General features: G+C 45.8%; 1 protein-coding gene across 2 annotated transcripts in view; it reads left to right on the forward strand.

The window, feature by feature from the left end:
- The first annotated feature begins 1303 nt into the window (after positions 1–1303).
- The window catches only part of LOC144681400 (CBY1-interacting BAR domain-containing protein 2-like), a 28725-nt gene continuing 14157 nt past the window's right edge, over positions 1304–15871 (forward strand). For both annotated transcript variants that reach the window (XM_078542990.1, XM_078542991.1), the window contains exons 1-4: positions 1304–1410; positions 6568–6802; positions 9062–9130; positions 13122–13223. In XM_078542990.1, coding sequence (XP_078399116.1) covers positions 1391–1410; positions 6568–6802; positions 9062–9130; positions 13122–13223 — 426 coding nt within the window. In that variant the 5' untranslated portion in view covers positions 1304–1390. The remainder of the gene's footprint in view (positions 1411–6567; positions 6803–9061; positions 9131–13121; positions 13224–15871) is intronic.

A 15871-nucleotide genomic window follows, 5' to 3' on the forward strand; every position in this document is an offset into this window, starting at 1 on the left:
TTATCACATAGCTGTTTTTGGGAGCTTGCTGTGCACTAACTGGCTGCTTTGTTTCCTACATTTTAACAGTGACTGTATTTTGAAAGTATTTAATTGGCTGTAAAGCGCTTTGAGATGTCCGGTGGTTGTGAAAAGTGCTGTTTAAATGCAAGTCTGTTTTGCTTATAATCTTGAAGACCTCCATCAGGTCACACTTCAACCTTCTCTTTCTCTACAAAACAAAAGAGCCACAGCCTGATTAATTTTTCTTGTTGGGTATAACCACTCTGATCTTGCAGCATTTTACTCAAAGTCAATTCTTACACCTTCTCCAGCGTCTTTGTCTCCTTTTTATTATATGGAGACCAAAAATATTCACAGCATTACAAGTGTGGTCACGAGGAAAAGACTGTTTGAGGACCAGGGTCACAAACCTGGGACAAAGGTCAAGGTTGACCGGGCAGCAGTGATCCCCGCGCTCCGATATGCTTCACAGCCTCGGACAGCCGATAAGCAGCACCTCAAGCACTGGAGAAGTATCACCAGGGGTTCCCTTCGCAAGATTCCCCAAGTCCCGAAGGCAAGAAAGATGGTTCGACCACAGCGTCCTCTCCCATGCATCGAGGCGCTAATCGCTGAACACCAGCTCTGCTGGGTGGCGGGTGTAGCTCGTGTGCCTGAGACCAGACTCCCCAAGCAACTGTTCTACTTGGAACTTGGGCACTCCCAGGCGGACAGCGGAAACGCTTTAGGGATCTCCTCAAAGTATCCCTGGGGCCGACAAGTATCCCTGCTGACTCATGGGAGTCCCTGGCTTATGACCGACCAAATTGGAGACGGCTCATTCGGGAAGGCACCGAACACGTCGAGAGGTTTGGTTGGGAGAGCACAGAGAAGGATTCGAGGCATCGGAGGGAGCGCGCAAACCTCCAATCGGTCCAGCTACTCAACCCCTTCAAGCAGCACCTGACCAGCATGTGACAGAGTCTGCAGATTGCACATGGAGCCTCAGAACCCGTGGAATCAGAGTGGAAGCAAGTCACCCTTAATCCCGAGACATGGTCTAACTCAAGTTCTGTACAAGAAAACTTTAGGCTGCATGAAGGCATTATAAAAAAAAAAAATTGAGCTTCATGACATTGAAACCTTCCAATTCTGCATTTAGGCACAGGACTCTCAAAATTTACTGGAATTGTGTGTAAAACACATCATTGAGTATGTGGTTCTTTGCTGCCATCTAGTGATCTTTGAGAGAAATAATGAGCACTAGAGGAGATGAGTGATTGCTTTGTGTATTTGTCGTCACTATAACAACCAGGAACACCAATACTTGGGCAAGGTCTGCCTTCATTCTGAGCTGGCATTGTCTGCTGTTTAAATAAGGGAGGAAATTCAGAACATTTCTGGAGAAATGAATTCTTCTTTATCAAGGTAAGGGCAAAGTGTCCACATTCAGAAATGTTGCCTTAGAATAGTGAGAAGAAAAAGGGTGAGATTTAAAAAGTGGGACTGCGTCAGCCATTGATGCACACAGCAAACCACACAGCTCCCAGTATCAATGCAGCAGTGAATCTAATCAATTTAAGCAGAATTTATTTTTAGATGCTCCATGTCAGGGGGACCCATTTCAGTGCTGTGCCAGCCAGGACTTCTCAAGTTTGGAATATTAACAAGGTCAAGTTCAGCAACCATTTTGAGCCATCTTGCCAAGGTTGAGTCCATTCTAGGGTTTAATTATTTACTGTGCAATGGCTAATGCTTAGAAATTCTCCCCGCATTTTTCTGAATGTGCAAAATGGAGATCTATAAAAGACTTGGCTGACAAATTGAAAAAAATAAAACACCATGGTGTTATGATTTTTGTACTTAAAAGGCATTCTTTGCCAGAGTATCACTTTAAGTCAGAGTTTGTGCTGTGAAGTCACAATAGCGCTGATTGTAGTAAGCAATTCTTTAAATCGCTTTTTTTTTTACTGTCATTGGTTTTCTTCCCCTCTCTCAGAAGGTATTGCCATTTTGCACCATGTGGGAGAGATTTGGGGGAACATTAGGCATTTCAATATTCCCCAATGAATCTAGCCAATTCTAGTGGATATTCTGTATTGTATTCATTTATCAACTTTCCTCCCCCTTTGATCTCTTTCTCAGTCCCCATTGAAATGATTTCAAGTCAGCAAAACTGCAGTTATCCAGACACAGGCATGAACAGGTGACGGTCTCAATACTTCATAGATATCGAATAACCTGCTTTACAATTAATTGCATGCATTCTGTTTCCGTATTTTGCCCATATTCCAACTTGGACCAAGTCCTCTTTGCCCTAAACCAATTGCTGAACTACATTGGCTCCCAATCTGGCAACATCTTGATTTTAAAATTATCATCCTGGTTTTCCATAATCTCCGCCCCACCCGCCCCGCCCCGGGATGGGGGGGCCTACAACCCTCCTGAGATCTCTGCGCTCCTCCAATTCTGGCCTTTTGTTCATTTCTAATTTTCGTCACTCCACCATTGGCGATTGTGCCTTCAGCTGCCTTGGCCCTAAGCAGCTGAAATTCCTTCCATTAGCTTTTTCCTCTCTCTCTACCTCACTACCTCCTTTAAGATGCATCTTAAAACCTACCTCTTTGACCAAACTTTTGTTCCACTGTCCTGATATCTCCTTATGTGTCACAGTGTCAAATGCAGCTTGATGACACCCCTGTGAAGTGCCTTGGGATATTTTATGTTAAAGGTGCCACGTGAATGCAAGTTGTTGCTGTCTAAAAACACAGAAGCTGAAACACATTAACACAAACTACAATCTCTTTCAGACAGCACCAATCTAGCTGGCCTTAGCAACAATCATTGAGTAAGTAGACTGCACCATCAAGCCAGAACCAACAATGTAAAAAAAACATTGAGTGAACTGGCATCTTTCCTTCTCGTCAAAGCTGTAACAGAAATAGTTACTAAAGAGCTCCTGCCTGTATACCATAATTGAAATTCAGGACTTATCTGGAACTGCGCTCCTTGGTCTCGGGATTATGGCCGGGCTCCAAGCCTTCAGGTTAACCCTTTCCCTGCTGTTTTCTCTCCTCAGCGCATTAACAAAGAGCTTCAACCACACCAACATTTACAGCATAAGGAACTGTAAAGGTCCCCACCCGAGTGATGCCACGTAGGACATTACTAATTAGGACACAACCAGACTTAGCTGTGATAAAAAGTTTTTTGCAAGAGTTGCCAGCTATTGTGCTCAGGGTAAATCAGCGCTAACCTGCAATGGGTTTGATTAATATGGTAAACAAAAACAGAATTACCTGGAAAACTCAGCAGGTCTGGCAGCATCGGTGGAGAAGAAATCAGTTAACATTTCGCGTCTTCATGACTCTTCGGCAGAACTGAGTATAGTTAGGAGAAAGGTGAAATATAAGCTGGTCTAAGGTGGGGGGGGCGGGGTGAGAGAGAAGTTGAGGGTGGGATGATTGTGGAGATAAGCAAGCAGTGATAGCAGGGCAGAAGAGACAGGCGGAAATCCTGTCGGAGAACAGAACAATACTTCTTCAGAGAGGGCATTTCTTGAAGAGAGGTGGCAGTCAATTAAACACAGAGATAAAAACAAAAAGCTAAAAGCTACTGCGGATGCTGGAAATCCAAAACAAAAACAGAATTACCTGAAAAAACTCAGCAGGTCTGGCAGCATCGGTGGAGAAGAAATCAGTTAACGTTTCGAGTCTTCATGACCCTTCGGCAGAACTGAGTATAGTGGCTGTTTAATCCAGCTCGTACACTTCCCCTCCACCTCATTTTTACTGACTAAATTTTTCATGCATTTGAAGGCGTTTTGACCAGATTAGCCAGGGAGGAAGCTGTTTCTTCTGTCAGGACAGTCGGTAACCAGAGGACATAGATTTAAGATTATCGGCCAAAAAAGCCAGGATGGAGATGGAGGAGACTCTTTTCTTTTGTGCAGTGTGTTATATTCAAGTGGTCATAAACACCAGCATGGACTGGATGGGCCGAATGGCCTGTATCTGGGCTTTATATCCTATGTAATCCTTTGTATGAAATGCACCGACTGAAAGGGTGGTGGAAGCAAGTTCAATAGCACCTTTTAAAAAAAGGACTAGAATATATACTTGAGAAAAGTCAAACAATTTGGAGCTAGGGGAGTGGGGCTAATTGGAGAATTCTTTCAAAGAGCCAGCACAGACACAACCCGCCAAATGACCTCCTTCTGTGGTGTAAGATTCTATGAAAGCGGCAAATTTATGCTGGAGTACATTTCCATAGATGCCTGTAGGCCAATGATACCTCACCAAAGGGTCAATCATCTCTGGAACCTGAGCTCACAACCGACTTGATGTGAACAACATCAGATTGGTGAGCTTGGTGCTGACTTCACTCTCATCGCCACTATTCCGACAGGGGTGACTTGGCCAAGTGACCAAGAGCAAGGACACTGGGCTGATTTTTCCTTTTCACCCACCTGGGAACACTAAAGCCAATTGGAGCAATTGTTGCATCGATATGATGAGCTGACTCATTCCAGGCCCCGGCTCAGCCTGGTCTGAATGGATCACTATAACGCCAGGCGGTACTTTTATCCACAGGCCTGACAGGGAAACCATCCAGAAGCACGCCTAACTGAATTTTCAACTAACTGCTGCTTATGAAAAGAACAATCTAATTGGCTGTTTAGAGCAGGTGGCTACTTGATAGATATGATTAGAATATCATCATGCACTGGAATGACCACGGGATCTTGAGGAGAAGAGAGAGAAACTTCTACCAAATTGAACAGGGACCTTCCCTTGTAAAGAAAGAAAGATGACAGACCAATTAAATTGGGGATGCTCGAGAATCCAGAATTGGAAGAGTGCAGATATCTCGGGTGGAGTGCGAGACTGGACGAGATTACAAAGATAAGGAGGGGGGAGGCCATGGAGAGATTTGAAAAGAAAGATGAGATTTTTAAAGATGAGTTGTTGCTTATCTGGAAGCCAGGGTACCCCTTTGGTCTCTACTTTGAGTGTCCTGTCTTCCATTCTTAATTAGCACTTTTCTTAGACAAATATCACCACCTTCAACACCTTTTTGATCCTTTTGTCTGTGACATCTTTTGATTATCTGCTCCTATCACTGCTTGCTTATCTCCACAGTCACCCCACCCTCAACTTCTCTCTCCCCCCGCCCCCCCACCTTAAACCAGCTTATATTTCTCCTTTCTCCTAACTATGCTTCAGTTCTGCCGAAGGGTCGTGAAGGCTCGAAACGTTAACTGATTTCTTCTCCGCCGATGCTGCCAGACCTGCTGAGTTTTTCCAGGTAATTCTGTTTTTGTTTTGGATTTCCAGCATCCGCAGTAGCTTTTAGCTTTTTGTTTTTACCCCTTTGGTCTTCCAGATTACAGAGTTTACAGATGAGACACAACAACCCCCACCCCACCCCCCCCCCCCACCCGCCCCCCACTGAACACTGCATTTCCTATTCTCACTGGAGCGGGCTGGAGTTGGGTCAGGGTTCACATATTGCACGTTTTACGCTGGTTTAAATCATCAGCTGTCTCCACTGAAGTGGGATTTTGGTAGCCCAGGAGCGTGAAACCCAGCATGTGCAGGTAAATCCACCTGAACTTGGTGGATTTGTCTGGATAGCCCCTTTGGAGAGGTAAGGTGCCATTTGGATATGGTCCTGGGACACCATCAGAAACCTCAGCCGTTCCCTGTATTGTTGTTTTACTCCAGGTTTTTCTCCATCAATGTGAATTTCTTTTTATTCTTCAGTTATTTTTCTTGCTGGTACCTATCTTTCTTCCATCCTTTCCTTCTTGATCATAAGCACACTTCAGACGAAGCATCCCAAACTGCCTGGAAAGAGCAAGAGCCATCCACTTGTGTACAAGCCAAGCAAAGTCACCTCAGCAGTGATCCACGTGGGATTAAAATAATGTTGCACTGAGTCCGATGCTTGTGAATCTAGTTAGTTAAATTGAAGCTCAGAGGCATGTGAGCAGCAAGTCCTGTCATGCTTCAATGTGGGGGTGGACATGTGGAAAATGTTACTAGAGTATGAGGCTGTCTTTGAAAGTCACCAAAGAGCAAAGAAAAAAATCAACAGTCATAACAGTTTTGCGCAGGACAAAGCGAACTTGTTTGTAAAAATGAATAAGAGCGAAAGCTATACAAGGAGCTTGTTCCGATATTTGTGGAAACCAGTCCTGGGTAATTGGAGATTTGGTTCCCTCTCATCTACTGAATTCAAGAGGCCATCTGAACAGCTAACAAATGAGTAATGGGAAACTAACAAGAAACTGAAGAGTTGGCTCAATCTGAAATTTCCACCAGTAAAGAAGGATGATGACTGCTGTAACTTCAGAAAGAAATCAATGTCTTTTTAGCCTGGATTAAGCACAGAAAAGCTTGGAACGAGCCCAACATCATTCCACTACCAAAATTCCGATTTGCCTGGATTCCTATTCTAGAGTTTCACTCATCCCTAGTTAATGCTTCCTGCTTCTCAATCCCTCGCAACATTATCTGGAATTGCAGCTCTCCACATGCCCTGCTTTCATCTTTTGATTTTTTTTTCTTTTTTAAAAAAAAGGGACGCTCAGGTTAAGATCATGGAAGGGACAGTGAACAACGCAGAGAAGTACCTTGGCCAGTTCTGCATGCTCCTGGCTTCCTACACGCGGAAGAATGCCAGACTGAGAGACAAGGTTGACCTGCTGATAAAACAGATTATGGACTTTGCGAACACCGAGAATCCAGAGATGCGAAGATGCCTCAAGGACTTTGGAGAGGAGTTGTCTAAAATTCAGGACTATCGTCAGGCAGAGGTAGTAATGTTCACAGAAAATACTGTTCATAGAGGTGATTTATTTTGTGATATTGTGTTTTATTTTGTACCACGCTGTACAGAGTCTTCACTAAGGAAAATTAATATGAGTAAATGTTTATCACTTGCACACATAATTGCATATTGGAATCACAGTGATGCAAGTTTGACAGTTTGGTATAATATTGTCTATTAGTCACAGTTTTAAAGCAATTACATTTTCAGTCACCACCTTATAGATACTCTGCTTGTAGGCCTGTATTTGGCAATGTTGCTTTGTGAATTCTAACTTTACGGTAATCAAGAGTGTCCTAGGAGATGCCTAATGTGACTTTTTAAACCTTCATTATGGGGAAATGGATAGATGGGGATACTGGGCCTTTACTCAGCATCATCTAAATTACCTTTGACATCTCAGCTGAATTTAGGAACGTGATGTGTTGGGGAATGTTGGCATAGCACTGCATGGTACAGGATATTCAAGCTTAAATACAGCGAGTGTTCAAGTATTTTTTTCCCCATCTTTGTGGATTAGGCAGATTCTTGGAGGCAATATGAAGTTTAAATGCATGCTTCAGGTAATTTGCATATATCTCAAGTTGCTGATACGAACAACCCTAGGTGTTCCAATTTAGGACCCATCCACCAGTGAGGCAATAGTGATAGTAAAAGTCCTTACCAAGCTCCAAGACCACCGACCTTCAGATATTATTAACCAGAGCAGAAATAAGCACAAATAGGAGTGAGTTGCCCAAGTTTCGCCAAGTTTGAAAAGCATTCATGGCCATTAATTACAGGAAATAGTTTCAGGATTAGAATCAGTCTTAGGTGATGCTCAGCAAGTGAAATAAATACCGTCCCTTCGGCAGGAAAATTTAAAAAAAAAACTTATTTGGAAGCTTGGTGAATGGGAGGGGAGCAGGTCGGCCTCTCATTCGGTGTAACAGAACTTAAGCTCACCACATTCAAATAGAAAGAGAAAAAGAAGTAACTAATGTTAGAAATTACGAAGGAACGTTGAAAATTTTCAGGAGGTCATTCAGCATCTGAAAGAGAAACATTAATGATTCAGCTGGGACCTGACATTGTGATGAAGGACTCCAGTCAAAACGTCTATCTCTCTTTTACCTTTCAGGTACTAACTCACCTGTTGTACCAGTATTTTGATACAAAGCACTGAAGTCCATTTATCATCGATGTCAGAAGACTGTATCTCAGTTTCCTTATATCAGATCCCGCTAATGTTGCTGTATTCAAAGCCTAGCAGCTTTGGAATGTAGCAAGGAGCTGCTTTGTTTAGAGATCTCTAGATGCAATCTGGCTTTCAGGCTAGGAGGCACTTGAATCCACTCATCTTTCACTGAAGTATTTTTGTTGAATATTTTGAATTATTTCTTTAAATGTTTCCCACTGTTCATTTAACACCATATCTTTTAGTCTATTTACCCAATCAACCTTAACCACTTCTCCCCTCATGTCTATGTAATTGGCTTTAAGTTCAAAATTCTTGTTTGTGATTGGAGTATCTCACTTTCAAACTTAACATGAAATTCAATGGTATTATGATCACTATTTCTTAATAGATCTTTTATTATGAGATTACTAATTAACCTGTCTCATTACACAATACTAAATCTAATTTAGCTTTATCTCTAATTGGTTCCATAATGTATTGCTCCAGGAAGCTTATGAAAACATTCTACAAGCTCATTTGACAAACTAAAGTAAATCTTAAAATTAAACATACATTTGGCACACATAACTGACTCTTCTGAACAACCTCCACTAATATAAACTTCACCATCCCCAACTCATGAAATTGCCATAGCAGGATTTGAACTGATGACCTCTGGGTTACTAATTGAATACCATAACCATTACACTATCATAACCTGCCTCCAAATCTAAGGGGGGGGGGGAGGGGAAGTGAAATCTCGATTATTTTTCTGTAAGGAATCCTGTGCAAATTGTAACAATAACAATCAGTAATAATCAGCTTTCACTGGGTTGAGGCTTCCTATGCCGAGGAAAATGAAATGCTCAGGGAGACTATGGAGGTCAAGCGATAGGAGGTGATAATCACAATGTAGAAGTTAATTAACATGTGAAGGAATTAGTCAAACAACAAAAAGTTGTTTCTATTTTTGCTAAGTCACATTCCTGTGCCATAACTTCACAATTAAGTTTGTTGCGAAAATTTCTTCATGAGATTGGTCTTTGAAATAATTCTTTTTTTGCCTTCTTCCCCGATTCATTTTAGGTGGAAAGACTGGACGCCAAGGTTATTGGACCACTAAAGGCATATGGTCCGCTGACAAAATCCAAATGGGTATTTTGTTCCTTTGTTCCTATTTAATTTTCCACCGTAATACTTCTAATTAATCAAAAGTCAAATTCTTTTCCACCCACAAACCAAAAATTTCACCTAAACAACAACTTTCATTTATATAGCACCCTCAATGTAGTACAAACATCTTGAGGCACTTCACAGGAGCGTAATCCACTCAGCTTCTGACCTCATTACAGCCTTGTTTCAAACATGGACAAAAGAGTTGAACTCCTGAGGTGAGGTGAGAGTGACTGCCCTTGACATCAAGGCAGCTTTTGACTGAGTTTGGCATCAAGGAGCCCTAGAAAAACTGGAGTCAATGGGAATCAGGGGGAAAACTCTCCTCTGGTTGGAGTCGTACCCAGCACAAAGAAAGATGGTTGTGGTTGCTGGAGGTCAATCACCTCAGTTCCAGGACATCACTGCAGGAAATCCTCAGGGTAGTGTCCTAGACTCAACCATCTTCAGCTGCTTCATCAATGACCTTCCTTCCATCATAAGGTCAGAAGTGGGGATGTTTGCTGATGATTGCACAATGTTCAGCACCATTCGCGACTTCTTAGATACTGAAGCAGTCCATGTCCAAATGCAGCAAGACCTGGACAATATACAGGCTTGGGCTGACAAGTGGCAAGTAGCACTGATGCCACACAAGTGCCAGGCAATGACCATCTCCAACAAGAGAGAATTTAACCATCGTCCCTTGAAATTCAATGGCATTACCTTCACTGAAACCCCCACTATCAACATCCTGGTAGTTACCATTGAGCAGAAGCTCAACTGAACTAGCCATATAAATACTGTGGCTACAAGAGCAAGTCAAAGGCTGGGAATCCTCCAACAAACAACTCACCTCCTGACTCCCCAAAGCCTGTCCACCATCTACATGGCACAAGTCAGGAGTGTGATGGAATACTCCCCACTTGCCTGGATAAGCACAGTTCCAACAACACTCAGAAGATCGAAACCATTTAGGACAAAGCAGCCTGCTTGATTGGCACCCCTTCCACAAACATTCACTCCGTCCAACACCGACCAACAGTGGCAGCAGTGGGTGCCATCTGCAAGATGCACTGTAGGAACTCACCAAGGCTCCTTAGGCAGCATCTTCCAAACCCACACTACAACCTAGAAGGACAAGGGCAGCAGATACATGGGAACAACACCACCTGCAAATTCCCCTCCAAGTGACTCACCATCCTGACTTGGAAATATATCACCGTTCCTTCACTGTCGCTGGGTCAAAATCCTGGAACTCCCTCCCTAACAGCACTATGGGTGTACCTACACCACATGGACTGCAGCGGTTCAAGAAGGCAGCTCACCACCACCTTCTCAAGGGCAATTAGAGATGGGCAATAAATGTTGGCCCAGCCAGTGACGCCCACATCCCATGAAAAAATTAAGAAAAACCAGAAAGAATTTGTAACCGAGTTACATAAGGAGATATCAGAACAGGTGAGAGGTAGATTTTAAGGAATGTCTCAAAGGAGAAAAGAGAGATAGCGAGGCAGAGATGTTTAGGGAAGGAATTCCAGATTTAGGACCCAAGCAGCTGAAGGTGCGGCTGCCAATGATGGAGTAAAGAAAACTGGGGGATGCAGAGGCTATAATTAGAGGAACACAGAGGCCACAGAGGTTTGTAATGCTGGAGGAGGTTACAGAAGTAGTGACAGGACCGGCTATGCAGGGATTTGAAAACAGGAATGAGGAGTGAGAATTTTACTAACCCTTTGGGGACAGGATGGGCTGGGAGGCAGAAAGGCTGGCAAAATGGCAAGGGAAGATATTGGGTGGCATGCCCAACATCTGCTTGCTGTCATGCCACTTTGCCAGCACTGGGAAGGATTGCCAATGAGCTAGCTGCCTGGAGCACAATTGAACCACTTAAGTATTCATTTCAGGGTTCCTTCCCGTCCCCATGGTCTTTTTGCTATTGGGTGGGGAGACTGCCCAGTGAAACCAGGCAACTTCCTGGCTGGTGCCGGAAATGGGGCCTCCTTTTTTTGCAGACTCTTTGACCCACAGAAGGGACCCCAATGGCTATGGCCACCCCTGCAGTACCTGTTCACTGAGACACCACCTCACCACCCCCCCCCCCCCTCCAATGATTGATGGGACTTGCCTGCCAGGCACCATCTTCCCCAGCTCCACTTACACCTCTTGGAGGGCACCGGCCATTGGTCCTACATGTACAACACAGCAATGGCCACTTGTGGTAGCGCTGCTCCACCTGCTGCTGAGCTGCTAGCCCTATGATTGGGCTGGCAGCTTTTAGGGGCAGGCTGCCATCTTTAATAGGGATGTGTCTGCTTGCTGCCAAAATATGACCTGCATACCGCTGCCCACTAAAGCAGGGTCAGACCCCCCCTACCCCATCCCCTGCTTTGGGCCGCGGCGACAGGAATTTAGTCTTCGATATGAAATTCAGCCCATCGAGTCATTGCTAGACTGGGTGCCAGTGTAGATCAGTGAGCAAAGACGTGAATGGGACTTGGTGAAAATTAGGATCCTGGCACCAGGATGAGTGCGAGTTTCCAGAGGTTGCAAGATGAGAGGCCAGCCAGAGCAGTATTAGAATATCACTGTCAGAGCCTGTTCGTGTTAACCAAAAAGGACTGGTAACTATTACTGTGGAATCCTTTTGACTCCTCCAAGTGCTGATGTAGTCTGACATTGTGGCGACATCTGTGATTCAGATCATTTAGCCTCCTGGCTGTGGGATACACAGTGAGACAGGATAAACACCGGACTTGGGGGATAATGGAAAACAAAGGGAAAAGTAAACTGCGAAGACTGGATGTCAATCCTGAAATTCAAAAGCAAATACAGAAGAGCAGGTCAACACCATCTGTAAAGAGAAAAGTGGGCTGATCATTCTTGGAGATTATCTTTACTTCAGGACTGGAAGTTGAAAGATAACCCAAAACTCTCTAAGTAAAATTGCTAAACAAACGGGGGCTGGGGTGGGGTGGGGATGAAACTCCAGGTAGTGATCGGACTCAATTTCCTCAAATTTACAAGAATGAGAGGCAATTTCATCCAAACATATGTTCTTAAGGGACTTGAAAAGGTAGAAGCTGGAAGAATTGCTGTGGAGTCCAGAACATGGGGTCACAGGACAGAATCTTGTGGAGCTGACGGGGTCTTGGCTGCCAGCTGGAGACCCGGTGAGAGCCCCATGTCGCCTCTTTTCGGGAAGGCCCACTGCATGTTGTGCCACTCAGGCAGTTAACAGGCCTGCAGTGGGCCTTCCCCCCTGTGCCAATGACCCTGAGGGCGCAGGTCCCGCCTGCCAAGAGCTGCCAACCAATCAGAGGCCGGCAGTTCTCAGCTCCACCGCCGGGGAGATGGTGGCCACTGCTGGTACTACACCTACCCAAGGCTCTAATTGAGGTGAGACCCAGGTGACTGATGGTAAGAGGTTTTACAGGGTGGGGATTGTTTGGGCAGGGGGTTGGCAGCAAGGGCTGGGAGGTGACCTTCGGGGGCACTCCTCTTCCTGATGTCAGGTCCCTCGATCAGGAACTGAGTGCCTTTGAATGCAGGAGGCCCAACCCCTTCCCCAGGAGCCCACAAATGAACTCACCAGGGTTTGCTTGTCGCGCTCCTGGCATGGCAAGCTCCGGGCCAACTGCTGGGCTAATACCCTGTAGTTCCCCATTGCTTTCTCCATGGCAATGCCTCAACCAATCAGAGTCAACTTGCCAACCAATCAGCACTCTTTTCTCCTGTAGTATAAAATATCATGAACGTTTGAAATTTGGCATTCTTACATTTGTCCTGACGAGTTCAAGATGAAAAGTTTCAGCAACATGTCTCTCTTTTCAGCCATATCCAAGTTCTGTACTATCAAGCGACTATTAATTTATACAACTGAATTAAATTCCTGTCACAATAAAATGTACTTTCTAGAATAGTGGCTTGTCAAAGTTTACACATGTCAGGAAGCAGCATAATTAGTTCTGATTCTCTTTCTGTATTAAATCAGACAGACATCAAAAAATTTAACAGCGTCAGAAATCGTGAAATGAAAGAACTGGAAAACCTGCAAAAGTTGAAACAGAAGAACCCTTCGGACAGGCAAGGGATTGTATCCTTTCTGAAAGGCTGGCCCTTAAGGGTAGAGAGTTTAAAGATAAAATTGACTTCACTTATGCAACTTTTAAAAAAAACAACAGACACTTATAACTTAGAAAAGGTTGCCTCAACTCTGAGTTAATTCTCCCATCCCAAATGTAATCAGAACTAAATAAGAACAGAAAATGCTGGGAAAACTCAGCAGGTCTGGAAGCACCTGTGGAGAGAGAAAAACAGAGTTAACGCTTCGAGTCTGTGTGACTTCTTCAGAGCTGAAGAAAGGTAGAAATGTGATGGGTTTTATGCTGTTTAAGAGGGGGTGGAGCAGGTGGAGCAAAATAGAAGGTCAGGGTAGGTGGGAGTTCAGGAGAGATTTGACAAACTTATCATGGACACAAGTCAAAGGGAGCAGTAATGATAGTGTTAAAGACTAAGGCGGGTGCTAATAGTGGCATAAAGGTCGGATAGCAGAAGGCGTTAATAGCAGAACAAGGGTCAGTGCTCTGTGAAAGTAAAGCATGTGAACGAGTTACAGACTGGCCCTGTGTGGGGAGGGCTTTGGGAAAAAAAGGGTGTTGGGGGTGATAGAGGAGTGAACCAGGGTGCAACAGAGGGTACAGTCCCTGCAGAATGCTGACAGGAGAGATGAGGGGAAGACGTGTTTGGCGGTGGCATCATGCTGGAGTTGGCAGAAATGGCAGAGGATGATCCTTTTAATGTGGAGGCTGGTGGGGTGAAAAGTGAGGGCAAGGGGAGCTGTATCATGATTCTGGGAGGGAGGAAAAGGGTGAGGGCAAAGGTGCGGGAGATGGGTCAGACACGGAGGCAGGGGTGGGGGAGATGGGTCAGACTCGGAGGTAGGGGTGCGGGAGATGGGTCAGACTCGGAGGCAGGGGTGGGGGAGATGGGTCAGACACGGAGGCAGGGGTGGGGGAGATGGGTCAGACACGGAGGCAGGGGTGCAGGAGATGGGTCAGTCTCAGAGGCAGGGGTGCAGGAGATGGGTCAGACATGGAGGCAGGGGTGGGGGAGATGGGTCAGACTCGGAGGCAGGGGTGGGGGAGATGGGTCAGACACGGAGGTAGGGGCGGGGGAGATGGGTCAGACATGGAGGTAGGGGTGGGGGAGATGGGTCAGACACGGAGGTAGGGGCGGGGGAGATGGGTCAGACATGGAGGTAGGGGTGGGGGAGATGGGTCAGACACGGAGGTAGGGGCGGGGGAGATGGGTCAGACATGGAGGTAGGGGTGGGGGAGATGGGTCAGACACGGAGGTAGGGGCGGGGGAGATGGGTCAGACATGGAGGTAGGGGTGGGGGAGATGGGTCAGACACGGAGGCAGGGGTGCGGGAGATGGGTCAGACACGGAGGTAGGGGCGGGGGAGATGGGTCAGACACAGAGGCAGGGGTGGGGGAGATGGGTCAGACACGGAGGCAGGGGTGGGGGAGATGGGTCAGTCTCAGAGGCAGGGGTGGGGGAGATGGGTCAGACTCGGAGGTAGGGGTGGGGGAGATGGGTCAGTCTCAGAGGTAGGGATGGGGGAGATGGGTCAGACTCGGAGGCAGGGGTGAGGGAGATGGGTCAGACTCGGAGGCAGGGGTGGGGGAGATGGGTCAGACTCGGAGGCAGGGGTGAGGGAGATGGGTCAGACTCGGAGGCAGGGGTGGGGGAGATGGGTCAGACTCGGAGGCAGGGGTGAGGGAGATGGGTCAGACTCGGAGGCAGGGGTGGGGGAGATGGGTCGGACACAATTGAACACCCTGTCCTCGGCTCAGGAGAAAGGAAGACATGTCAGATGCACTGTTTTGGAAGGTAGAATCATTGGAACAGATGCGACGGTGCTTCTCTTCTACTTCTCTATCACCCGCAACACCTCATACCCTTTCCACGGCACCTTCCCAAGCAATCGCAGAAGGTGTAACATCTGCCCCTTTACCTCCTCCCTCCACACCACCCAAGACCCCAGACACTCCTTCCAGGTGAAGCAATGATTCACCTGCACATCCTTCAATTAGTCTGCTGTATCCGCTGCTCACAATGCGGCCCCCTCTCCATCGGGGAGACTAGGTCGCCACTTTGCAGAACATCCTCGCTCAGTCCATAAGCATAACCCCGACCTTCCTGATGCTTGCTATTTCAACTCACCATCTTGCTGTCATGTCCACATTTCTGTCTTGGCCTGCTACAATGTTCCAGTGAAACCCAACGCAAAGTGGAGGAACTTCCGATTAGGCGCCCTACAATCGTCCGGACTTTACATTGAGTTCAATGACTTCAGGCCATGAACTCTGACCTCCATTTTGATATTTTTTTTCCAAACTCCCTAGCCCCACAGGGCCAGTCTGAAACTTGTTCTCATGTTTATCTTTCACAGAGCTTGTTCTGCTATTAACACATTCTGCTATCTGACCTTTCTTCCACTATTAGCACCTGCCTCCGTCATTAACACTATCATTACCACTCCCATTGTCTTGTATCCATGACATCTTTGTCAATCTCTCCTGAGCTCCCGCCTATCCCTGTCCTTCTATTTTGCTCCACCTGCTCCACCCCCTCTTAAACAGTATAAAATCCATCACATTTCTACTTCTCTTTAGCTCTGAAGAAGAGTCGTATGGACTCGAAATTTTAATTCTGTTTCTCTCTCCACAGATGCTGTCA

Source organism: Cetorhinus maximus, chromosome 6 (genome assembly GCF_964194155.1).
Source record: "Cetorhinus maximus chromosome 6, sCetMax3.hap1.1, whole genome shotgun sequence".
NCBI lineage: Eukaryota > Metazoa > Chordata > Chondrichthyes > Lamniformes > Cetorhinidae > Cetorhinus > Cetorhinus maximus.